The sequence below is a fragment of the Mastigoproctus giganteus genome, chromosome 8, assembly GCF_048544385.1.
Source record: "Mastigoproctus giganteus isolate SK-2022 chromosome 8, ASM4854438v1, whole genome shotgun sequence".
Classification (NCBI taxonomy): Eukaryota; Metazoa; Arthropoda; class Arachnida; order Uropygi; family Thelyphonidae; genus Mastigoproctus; species Mastigoproctus giganteus.
The window spans coordinates 53,852,792-53,865,940 of record NC_143582.1 but is presented as its reverse complement, the minus strand read 5'-3'; the positions used below and the strand labels follow the sequence as shown (position 1 = coordinate 53,865,940).

The following is a 13,149-nucleotide window of genomic DNA, read 5'->3' as shown; positions in this document are numbered from 1 at the left end:
ATAACTTTTTTAAACTTGAGTGGTAAAACAATTATCAGTAAGGGCTACTATATTTCTTTCTTTTTTTAAATAGTAATAAGAATGTTTTTAGTTATCAGTGTTGATAAATAGAAATGCTTTTTGTTTATTTTTTGCAACTTAACAGTTATATTCCAGTTACTCTAACTCACATCAAAAGCTTGTATTTCATTTTTATTTTAGACGTGTTTTAAGTTGCAAAGATGGGGAGATTTGCTCAGACTTATGTTGCATACCCAAGAAGCAGCTGTGAAGCGTTTTATAGCAAGTGAGTAGAGTCTGTGTTATAATATGCCACTTAAAACTTTAACCAATGGCATCTTTTTCTAACGTAGCTAGCGTGTTAATGAAAAATGCCATGTTAAACAAAAAGAATTTTCACTGAATCACTTTAAGAAAAATTATTAGAATTCTCCTTAAATGAATTTTCTCTATTTTAAAAATATGCTTTCAATATGTATTTAAGTGTTTAGGTTTTCTGATGTTTGCACACACACACACACACACACACACACACACACACACACACACACACACACACACACACACACACACACACACACACACACACACACACACACCTAAAGGCGCCAAATAATGTGAGTGATATATGGTTTGCGTTGAATAGAATTATGTTGTTTATCTGGCCTGTGAAACACCACTCATCCCTAGTTACCATACCAGGCAGTAGGATCAAATATCTTGTCTGGCTCCTGTAATAGGGATGGTCGGATTGAGTCGCACCCACACAAAGAGACAGACACATCTCTGTCAAACCTCTGTTTATAGAAGGCTCCACAGAATAACAAAAAAAAAAAAAAAAGTGTCCGCTATATAGAGGCATCTGTTTTTAGAAGTCAGTGTAACTGGTTGCTTATTTATATTGATTATCATTAAATATTCATGTTTCAATTAATTTCATTTTTGTTATGAATAATTAGATCACTTGCTAGTTTTAGTTCATATTCATTGTTTTTGCTCCTATACAATTCTTTTAATGTAATAGGATACAATCTTCCCCCCACCAATGAGTCAAAACATCTTCCATTTTAAGTTTCTGAATATGGCCCTGCAGGAGAAAATCGCATGAAATATTGGTCAAAGTTACCTATGCAATCCACTGAGAGAGAGAGAGAGAGAGGGGGGGGGATGGGTGGGTGGGTGTTTTAAGGCAATTAATTAGATGTTTTTTTATGTACTGTACCACAAATTGAATCCTGTATACAGACTTGCTACAATTTTTCTCTTTTAATTCTGACAACAGCATTTCTCTGTTCGGCAATTTTATTGCCTTGCTATGTGATGTGTGCCAGTAAAATTGCATTGAACAGTACAAATTGGTTTGTAAACATTTCTTACCAGCAGTGGTGAGCATATTAATGATATTTTAGGCCATCTGCTCCATGAGTAGTCCATGGCTCTTACAAATCTAATTAGTAATTACTCTAATGACTTTGACTTTCACTTGTCTTCATTTTAAATCCTATTGTCCGTAGAAAAACATAGATATGGTTTTGAAAGGACCTTGACAGATTAAAAAAAAAAATACTTCATATTCTCTGGGACTTTTTGTTCTCAGCCCATTCCTACTACTGATCTGCTGATCATCTCAAATGGCAACTACAAGTGTCTTGCTGTTAATCAGGGTGACTGTACACTGAAGATATTGAGGGAAAACCTTGGAGGGGCTCATCAAGGCTAGTAGTATGTTTGTTTGAAGATTCAAATGAAAATACTTTTATTTTCTTTGGGAAGAACTGTTTCCTTAGACTTGATCCTGCTACACTAAAAGAACAATGGAAGTAATTGACAACTGTTGTCAGTTTTAAGCCATCAATGGTCGCTATCTTATCCGTCTTGAAAATCATGTTTATGTGATTATAGGTGTTCGGAAAATATAATTAATTATATATTTCTTCATTTTCATTAACTCCTGTGATTGAAAAGAAAGAGAAGAGGGTAGGCTTGGCCTCTGAAACTGAATCAAGTGTAGCTAAGCCAAAAGGAGAATTTTTTTCCCATTTTGAAATGATTTTTTTCCTTTTTCTGTGTAGCTTTTCACATGTGCTGTGATAAGCTAAGAATGAACTCGTGATTATGTGATGCTTTTTGATTGGCTGTCCATCCTTGAGTCAGTGTGTGTGTGTGTGTGTGTTGTCTAGTTTACATATAATCTTTGTTAGTGAGAAATGCTAGACATATGATTTTCTATTACTTGTAATTTCCTCTGCAGCATGTGCACTGCATATGAATAGTTATGAGACATAATACAGTTACAACCATCTATTTCTGGAATTTTTAGAGATTTTTATTGAGTTTTTAAGACTCATCTATAGCCTTCACTTGCAGTAAAATGCAGTGTTCTGAACTTATGCTATTTTTTCTGTAACTACATAAGTGAGAATTTTAATATCATAAATAATTAAATTACAAACAGATGAATGTTTAAACATAAACAACATTTGATTAATTCTTTTTATATATTTTTGCGTGGAATAAAGTTGACGAGTACTGGGCACTCTCTGTTTTGCGCAGTGCTATACATATGCAATATATGCTGTATTATAAGGTAACTCATGCAATGCTCAAACTGAATCCAACATAGATGCCAAATTTGTGACATGTTCACATGTCATGAATCTACTGCAACAGTTCACAGATGTGCAGTTTCTATTTATTATTAAATAATACTATTATTTTTTTTAACTTTCTTTCCAGAGGACAATCTTGATATTGAGGAAGAGGCTCTTTTCCAGAAATGGATAAAATTAAGGGACAAACTTCATCAACTCAAAATTCAGCTAAAGCATGCTGAAAATAACTTGGCATTTTCCTTTATTGAAGTAGGTATACACTATTCTCATTACACCTACATATAGTCTTTCAATAAGTAAATGAGACAATGCTCCAATGGAGCATTATCTCATTTACTTATGGAGAACCAATGTTTCTTATGGATAACTGTAAATGGAATATGGAGAACCAATGTTTCTTATGGATAACTGTAAATAGAATATGGAGAACCAATGTTTCTTATGGATAACTGTAAATGGAATGTGGAGAACCAATGTCTCATATTATTAAAATATGAGACATTGTTAAAATATTCAACTTATTTTAATAATATGGAATATGGAGAACCAATATTCCATATTATTAAAATAAGTTGAATGCTTACAACACTCAGACTTCCTATATTGATTGACAATGGTCAGAAATGATTGCTTGCAAAGTAAATTCAGTACTGTTTGTTTCAGTGACACCCACCTATCTATACCATTTAGTCAACATCCTTTGAGCAGTATTGTTACTGGTAAAACAAACAATACTTGTTCCTTGAAGAAAGGAAACTGATAGCTTTGGAAAGTTGCAGTTGATCCTATTCAGAATTTGGATTACGTGTTTGAAGGGAGGCACAGTGTTTTTGTCCCAGTGATCCCATCCCAAGGATTTCTCCAAGTTACAGTAAGTGTCATTATTCACTTAAAATCCTCTTCCATTCCTTTAAACCAGAGCTAAATTGGGAGGATCTACTAGTTTGACCCTAGTTGGGGAGGGGAATAGGATTTAGACTGAATAATGGCACTCAAGCTTTGAGTAAATACTGGCTTACTCAAATGGCATTTTGGTGTCTTTTATTTGGCAGGCTCTGTTCCATGGCTGAAAAATGGTCAAAAGTGCTGATCTATCATATTGTCTTTCATAGATCTGTTCACCTGTCCAATAAAACAACATTTTTATATCATATATTGTGGTCTGTTTTATCCTTGTGCAGCATCATCTTCTAATTTCATGCAGTGGGAGTCTATTTGACCTCCTGCATCAGTTCTTATGCTGTAGCCATTAACCCCTCTCCCTCCAGTAATTCTACATAGGTTGATCATTTAATTCACAGAAAGGCTATATCTTAATTTTAATCTTCATTGAGGTTTGTTGGTGCCCTCCTTTTTTGAAATGATTTCCTTCAATGGGTATACTACTTATGCCACCCAAAGATATAGTGTCTTATTATAATATGCATGTTAGAACAAATTAGCTCTAGCAAATTTTTATTATAGTTCTGTTCAGTTTTGTTTTAATGATATTTGGCAGTAGTTGTTTTTTGAAGCGGTCTCTTTAAATTGCACAAGCTGTTCACAAGTCTTGTGACCCAGTACAGATTGTTTCATTGTTAGATGTATTTCGAATAATCTGTGCTAAAATGATTAAAAAAAATTGTTGTTGATTGGGAAGGTAGCAACTTCAAATTATGCCGCATTTTGAGTAATCACTACCAAAATGCACATAAAACACTATCTTATTGGTTTGGGGATGGCAAGGACTTCGAAATACATTGTATTTTGAATAAGTCGGTATTGAATGGCATTTTGGCACAGTTATTTGGATGTATGCTTTCCCCCACCCCCAGTCAGCTTCCTGTTTCAGCCTGTACCCATCAAATACGGAGGATGCGGAAAGGCCCCAGAATGACCACCGCATATCCCTGGAGCAATATGGCCTTAGTTGCTAATGCTCCTTAAAACCAAATAACAAACAAACAAGCTTCCTGTTTCTCCAGTCAGGGAGTGGAGTCTGTTTTTTACATTTCTAATTTATCATCACGCGTAGATGTTGAGAGATTTCTATTGGATAATTTTTAGCTAGTTTTATTGAATGTTTTTTTCTTAAGACAATTACTATTGTATATTTCCCCCACCATGGTCATGGATAAATCTCTGCAGAATAGGTGGTTTTAATTTGGTGAAATGTGGATCATCTGAGATAGTATTAATGTTTGTGAACAAGATGGGAGCTTCTTTTTTTTTTTTAGTGTTTTCAGTTTACCTTCCTCCTCTAAGTGATTTGTGATGAGAGTAGGTAGAATATTAATTGTCTGGTAGTGGGTTTGGACGTTAATAATAACTTGCAGTTTGACTTAGAATCGTTGTGTATTTTTCTGTGTGTCAAGTTAGTGCCGGATATAAATGCATGATGATTGTTAAGAGAGTGTTTGCTCCAAATATGCTAATATCAGTTAGGCCCACCCTTCTATTTGGATTTTTTTTTTTCTTGGAATGCCTACTAAGAACTGTTGTTTCTAGTATTCCAAACTTTTATTAAACTTTATAAGAAATTTCCTTCAGTTAGCACGAGGACCCATTTTTCTACAGCTTATGCGAGATTCACTTCAGTGTGTAACACTTTAGTTAAAGTTGGGGAAGAGGATATATTTATGTAGAGTGTTGGGTTCAAGTGAGACATTAGATCCAAGTGAGTGTCTGGATTAAGCTTATGCTTGGATTTCAGAGTTACTTGTTTATAATCAGTGGTCTATTTGAACTTGCTTTAATTCACTTATCAGATACACATTATTGAATCAGATATACATTATTAAATTTTTATTGAATTTGATATAGATTATTAAATTTTTATTGAATCTGATATTACATATTGAATGTGTGCAGTGTATTATGTATGAATAGATGTTCAGTATGAATAGAAAAGATTATTTTGGATCATCTGTTGGCATTCTGAAGGTATCCTGTCTGCTCTTCTAGGTCCTGTTTTTAGTGATAAATTCTGGCATATATTTCATATGCTGAAGGTTTAGTTTTGGTTCCAATCGATCAAGATTCGATTTTTTTTTTTTTCCGTTCATAATACTGCTCTCAAAAACTGTTTCTGATTTATTAATATTGTTTTGGTCCAGATAAACTAAAAACAGGGGGGAAAAAAGTATATGATTTTTAGTCTTTTGCTTGTCATTGGTCTGTTTTGTACTGATATTTTAGACAAACCTCTTCCCTTTTAGTACTTGGTGAAATTCCTTAGTATTACGTTGGACTTTAGATTGATTTTGAAAGAAAGAACATGTTTCCATTATGATATTGGGCCTTCAAAGTTGATATAAGTAATGTGCTGGAATGGAAAGTGGTTCTGAAGTATTTTTCTTGTATATTTGTCTGCTTATGGTTTATGGATCTGTGACTTGATGTGTAGCAGGATGAACCATTCTTCAAACAATTCTCTATTCCTGGTAAAGAGATTGTTGTCCCATACTTTTGCCAGAACACACTTAGAGGCAGATAGCTTATTTCTGATGACACTTTTAATTATTTTAATTTTTATGGGCAAATCAACCATTGTTCCTTTTTTTTTGTTGTATGCAGAACTACATATGCATATAATATTGATAAAAATAAGATATAATGAAATTACTGAAAGTGTTAGCAAACAAGAAAAGGTATTTAAAAAGGTAATAAAAAAAATTAAAAAGGTTATTATTAATACTATAATAATACTACCATCATTTTAAATATACCTGCCTGGATAATTTCAACATTAATGATTGCATTAAGCACTAGATAGGATATGACTCTCATCAACCAGTGGAATACCACCACTTTGCTTATTGGAAGCTTGAAGTGGTGGAACCCACGTTTAGTCTCCAGAGCCCAGTCAAATTTTTCCCATCTCTTCCATCATGCAGTATGACTGATGACTTTTGAGGTTACAATGAACGTCATGGTGAGATCCAATCTTCCTTACATTTCGAGGGTACAGCTCTAAAACGGTGTTAGCAGGCTAGCCGCTAGTTAGTACACCGGACCAAACCTATCGGTAACAACTCTTTAAGAGGCTTCCAGATCAGCTGGTGTATAACCTTGCTACCTCTACTCTGTCAGATAGTGACTGGAGGAAGTCCAAGTAGTGTGTGGGGGAATTGTCGAGGCCATGTTATATCGAGGATCTGGGTATATTCTTACCATGTGTACTCCATATCCAAAAATTTCATTACTTCATACAGCAAGTCCCCCCCCTCCACTTTTTCTTACTATTGAATACACCATGAAATGTCAAACTAACAGAATAAGCTTATCTGCAAAAAGATCAAAACCTCCTAAACACTTCCTAGTTCATTTCACAAATATACATGGTCTCACGTCTGATCTCAGTGATGTCCATTTCCACTTGCAGTCTGCCAAACCCCATGTACTTTTTCTGACAGAATCTCAGTTGTCCAAATTATCTGCTGTATGATTCCTTTTCTCCTCAAAGGTGGTACTTGTGCATATGTCCATTCTGATCTTCTCTGGCTAAAAATCTCTCTACCTCATTGTGTCAAATTCAACTGTTGTCTCTACCATTCTCCCAACTCCATTAATCACTTGGAGCTCTTTGACTTCCTCTCTTTGCAACTTGACTTTCTCCAGTCCAACTTTCCTGACAGTGGGGTAATTTTCCTTGCCAATTTTAATGTTCACAACTCAAACTGGCTTCCGTTTTCTAATCACACCGAGCCACCTGGTCGAGATGCTGAGGCTTTTGCAATTACTAATGACCTTGCACAGATTGTTCATTTACCTACAAGAATATCAGACAATCCTAACCATACAGCCAACACGTTTGATCTGTTTCTTATCCCCTTCTAAGTACACGGTCGAAGTGAGTGGTCCTTTAGACACCTCAGATCCCAACTTGGTGATTGTGTCTTCTCTAATGGAGCCTTTATCTCATGGCTATTCAATGTCGAGTTGTTTGGCATTACAAGAATACAAAATGGGATTACCTGTGAGATTTCTTTTCCTTGGTAGGATTACTGTTTCAAAATTTCTGATATCAACGTTTGCTCAGATCATGTCAGTGAAATTATTCTTGTAGGAATGGAATCCTTTATTTCAAACTCTTCTTTAAAATCTCGTCCTTTATCTAAACTGTGGTTTTCCAATAAATGTGTTAAGACTGTTAAAAAGAAAAAAGAACGTTGCATATCGTAATTTGGCTTGTTTCTAATTCTTCAGTTTCATTTTCTGTCTATACTAAAGCTTGCAACAATTGTAAAGCAGTTATTAATCAGTCCAAGCTAGATTTTAAACAGGCTAAGAGTAGAAAACTTGCTTCTTGCCCTAATGGTAGCTGAGCATTCTGATCTCTTGCTAAAGCTATTGGCTGCAACTTTTGCCCATCTCTGCTCCCACCTCTGTCAAAACCAAATGATTCTCTTGTCACTTCAGCCAAGAATAAAGTGACCTGTTTGCATCCCATTTTTTTCCAACTCATGTATTAATGATCTTGGTAAAACACCTCCCACCATTCCCAACACGCTCCATTCAATGCCTCCTGTGGTCTTCCATCAAAAGGATGTCAGAAGGATTCTGACGAATTTTGATGCTAAGAAAGCTCTAGGTCCCGATGGTATTTCTCCACTTGTTCTCGAAACCTGTGCTCCCGAACTTACTCCTATTCTTTGCCACCTTTTTTCACTTTCTTATTCCAAAAGTGTTTTTCCTTCTGCTTGGAAATTTTCACACATCCGGCCGGTTCCTAAAAAGGGTGAAAAATCCCTCCCTTCCAATTATCATCCCATTGCAATTACTTCTACTCTTTCTAAACTAATGGAGAAATCAATTAACCGCCAACTCTTAAAATACCTAGAAACCTTCCGTCTGATCAACGATCGCCAGTATGGATTCAGTCAGTGTCGATCCACTGGTGACATTCTGGCTTATGTTACCCATTTATGGACAAATTCAATGGAAAAGTTCAGAGAAACACAAGCAGTTGCTCTTTCCATCTCAAAGGCTTTCGATCGTGTTTGGCATAAAGGTCTTCTAAACAAGCTTCCATCTTATGGTTTGCCAATTGGTTATCCAGTTTTCTCTCTGATCACTCACTTGAGGGTGATTGTAGATGGCTCTCTGTCTTCTAACTTCTCCACTAATGCTGGTGTCCCTCAAGATTCAGTTCTTCTCCCCACTCTTTTCCTCATGTATATTAATGACCTTCTTCCATTGACTGGAAATCCTATCCATAGTTTTGCCGAAGATAGCACATTGCATTCCACTTTCCATTTTGAGAAACCTTGCCCTGCTCAATCAGTTTGTACTTCTCAAATATCCACTACCAACTCCTTAAATGCCAATCTCCAGGTAATTCTCCAGTGAGGGAAAGACAACTTAGTTGATTTCAATCCTTCTAAAACTTAGTTTTGTCTTATATCTCGCAAAAAAGGATTCTTCTGCTCCTATGCTTATCTTTGGTGTCATTCCAATTTCTAGGCAAAATGATATTTCTCCTCTGGTGATTACTGTGTCTTCTAATCTGTCTCTCTTGGCACAAGCACATTACAAATATTGCTTCCTCTGCATCTAAAAAACTTGGTTTTCTCTTTCACTCTCGGCATTACTTTTCTTCCAAACAGCTCTTCACTCTGTACAAATCCACCCTACTGTGGAATATTGTTCTCACATCTGGGGCGGTGCCCCCAAAACCTCTCTCAGGCTTCTAGGCTCCATTCAGAAGAGGGCAGTTTGGTTAATTGACTAATCTCTAACAGAGTCTCTGCACTCGCTGTCTCATAGATACACTGTTTCTGCTGCATGCCTTTTCTACAGATACTTCCACGGGCACTGTTCTTCTGAATTGAATTCTATAATTCAATCTCCGCTCTCTCTTTCAAAGCAGTCTGAACACGTGCCACCACCAGTCAACATCCATTTACTGTCCAACTTCAAACTCACAGAACCAACTTTTCATCTTCCTCGTTTATTCATTCAACTGCCGTTTTCTGGAATAACCTTCCTTCATACGTATTTCCTAAAAATTAGTCTGCAGAAGTTTGAGTCTAATGTCAACAAATATCTTCTTTTTTCTTCTGAACCTCCAACCCAAGCACGGTACTAAGCACTACAGGTTCTAATACCTCTTGTGTTTGAGGTTTTCATATAAAAAAAAAAAATGATAATTATAATGAACTACTTCCAGCTTGCTTGCCGTAACTTGAACATTATATTCAAATTCAGATACTCTAAACCTTTTCGACTCAGAGTCTGTAATAACAAGCAACTAACATGGATAAATTTAATCTTGAAACTGTTTCCAATGGATGTATTTGCCAACAGGTTAATTTCCAACCATTTATCGACACACTATGGCCATATTATAACAAGCAATTTAGAAATTATACCTAACGAGGAACTCAGAAACATCATGTCTTATGGCTTCAAACACAGGACATATTTTAGTTTCAGCTTTAAACCTTTCAAAAAATTAGTTATACCATGATTTGCTTAATTTCTGTTTTAACCTCTGTTACCTTCACAACATACCAAACGAAGCCTTCCAAATATGGATAAATTCAGCATTACCGATGAAATTACAAGTCATCATTTCCATATTAAAACAACAATTGATTGACCTGCATAAACATTTCATCATCACCCCTGTTGATAAAGCTGCATGCAATTACTCCATAATCTGTAAAACATTTTATTTCCAAACATTAAATGCAGAATTAATATCCGGTGCCACCTACAACTCCATCACTAACAACAACAGCAGCATCATTACAAAAAAGTTGATTGCTTTTAGCAAGAAACTTAATATCAGCTTTAATAATTACAAATTTCCCTATATTTATTTCATTCCCAATTTCCACAAAAACCCACAGGCTTCAGGTTCATTTCTTACCTCAAATACAGTTACGCCTCTAAACCTGGTAAAACACTGGAAAAGCACTTCGGATATTAAACCTATCATGGACATCCTTCTTGATAGTAGAATAATTAATAAAAATATACCAGTTATTAATGCACTAAAATCTGATAACATCACTCATGTGCAAACTTTTGACTTCAATAGTCTATTCACCAGCATAGACCTAATCAACTTAAAAATGGTACTAAATGAAATTTTCAACAACTACAAACATTCTTCGTTGTAATTCAGTTTATTGGAACAATCTCATTAATCTTTGTGTTTCCAACAATTACATTTTTGATGGCAAATCTATATACTTACAAACCAAAGGTACCCCCATGGGTAGCCTTGCTAGCTGTGTCTTAACTAACCTATATCTTTACTGGTTTGAGACCTCTCTACCCTCAGACATAAAGCTTTACAAATATATCGATGACTCGTTAGTATTCAACTACCCTACATTTAAAGAGGACTTCACTGGTATTTATCCTTCAGAACTTACTCTGGAGAAAATTAATAATAATGACCTTTCAGTCAATTACTTAGCATTAGCATTAGTAGAGGCATTTGATGCAAGAAAGCAAGCTTATGCAGCATCAGCCAAAAAAAAAAAAAAAAAAAAAAAAACCCTCTGTTCGTTCAAAATACCTGTCCAGCTGAGCCTTAAACTTATTTAGGCTATCAACCTCCACCACAAGGGATGGGAGTCTGTTCCACCAACCAACCACCCGCTGGCTAAAGGCAAATTTCCGCACATCTATCCTACATCTGTCTTTCCTCAATTTGAATTTATGCCCTCTCAGGTGATTTTTCTGAGCTAGAGGAAGAATCCCATCAGCATTGAGCATGCTTAAACCATTCAAGGCTTTATACACCTCTATCAGATCGCCTCGCTGGTGCCTAGTCTCCAGACACTATAATTTGCAAAACTTAAGCCTTTCTTCGTAAGAGCACCCCTTTGTTCCATTCACTAATCTTGTTGCCCTTCTCTGTACTCGTTCCAGCAGCTCTACATCCTTCTTGAAATGAGGCCTCCAGACCTGTATACAGTACTCTAGGTATGGCCTGACCATTGCCTTATACAATGGAATAATCACCTCCTTATCCCTGCTGGAAAAATTCCTGTATATCATTGATAATACTCCATGAGCTACTCTTGCAGCCCGTCTGCACTGCTCAGAGAACTTCATATCTGCCTGCACAACCACCCCCAAGTCCCTTTCATTCTCTACCACTGTCAGTGTAGTACCACAGAGTTGATAGGTTGCTCTGGGGTTGCTGTTTCCCATGTGTAGTACTTTACATTTGTCAATGTTAAACTTCATTTGCCACCTCTCAGCCCATCTGCTCAACCTTTCCAGATCCTGTTGCAGCAGCATAGTGTCAGTAGTGTCCTTGACAACCCTGCCAACCTTTGTATCATCTGCAAACGTGGACATTAAGCTTGATATACCATCATCAATATCATTTATAAATACAGAAAACAATAATGGACCCAACACTGAGCCCTGAGGGACTCCACTAATAACAGTCCACGATGAGCAGTGTCCATTGATTACCACTCTCTGTCTTCTCCCCCTCAACCACCCCTTTATCCATAGCAGCAATTTGCCTCCAATGTCACACTGCTCCAATTTGTGTAGCAGTCTTCCATGTGCAACAGTATCAAAAGCCTTTCTAAGATCCAAGTATATAATATCAAAGTTATTCCCTGCATCCAGTTCTTTTGTGACTGCATCATAGTATCCAATCAAATTGGTCAGGCAAGACTTCCCCTTAACAAAACTATGCTGTGTCTGAGCTATAACTGAAGTCTTGTCTAAATGATCCTGCAGTGCTTCTTTAACCAGTGCCTCCATTAATTTTCCTGGAACAGAAGTTAAGCTCACAGGTCTATAATTACTTGTGTCAGCCTTTGATCCTCCTTTGTGAATTGGGGTCACATTTGCACATTTCCAGTCTATGGGTACCTCCCCTGAGTCCAAGTAAGCTCTCATAATTATGGCTAAGGGTTTGCTTACTTCCTTTGCTGCCTCTTTTAATATAACTGGATAGATCCCATCCACCCCAGGTGCCTTTCTTGTGTTTATCTTCAACAGTTTCTCCTCCACTTTACTCCCAGTTATTTCAAGATTTTGTAGCTTACGGCTAGAGTTGAATACACCACTCGCATTCCCCTTGCTGAATAACTCCTCATGTGTGAATGTCGATGCAAAATATTCATTTAGTTTGTTAGCTACCTGAGCAGGATCATTAACAGTTGACCCATCAATATCAAGTGGACCAATCTGATTCATCCCCTTCCTTCTAGAGTTTACATAAGTAAAGAACTCTTTGCTGTTTTTCTTTGCATCCCTTGCCAAAGATTTCTCGTAATCTGCCTTCGCCTGCCTAACCTCCTTTGTAACTTGGTTGCATATCAACTTGTATCTATCATAGGCTTCTGTGTCATGTGTTAATTTGTAAGTATCCCATGCATTTTTCTTCTCTGCCATATGCCTCATTAGTTCATCTGACATCCGTTTTGGCCTAAACCTTGAACAATATTTCTTAGTTGGTATGTAAAGCCTAGTAGCTTCCAAGATAAGTTCTTTGAATGCTTCCCACTTTGAATTTGTTGTTGGTAACATCATCAGTTGGTCCCACTGTATAGAATTTAAATACTGTCTCAGT

General features: G+C 36.4%; 1 protein-coding gene across 1 annotated transcript in view; it reads left to right on the top strand.

Moving 5' to 3' along the window:
* The window catches only part of LOC150081532 (midasin), a 1,449,634-nt gene that overhangs the window by 235,009 nt on the left and 1,201,476 nt on the right, over positions 1-13,149 (top strand). The window contains exons 16-17 of the mRNA XM_090380238.1: positions 202-286; positions 2,737-2,861. Of these exons, the coding sequence (XP_090236364.1) occupies positions 202-286; positions 2,737-2,861 (210 nt within the window). The remainder of the gene's footprint in view (positions 1-201; positions 287-2,736; positions 2,862-13,149) is intronic.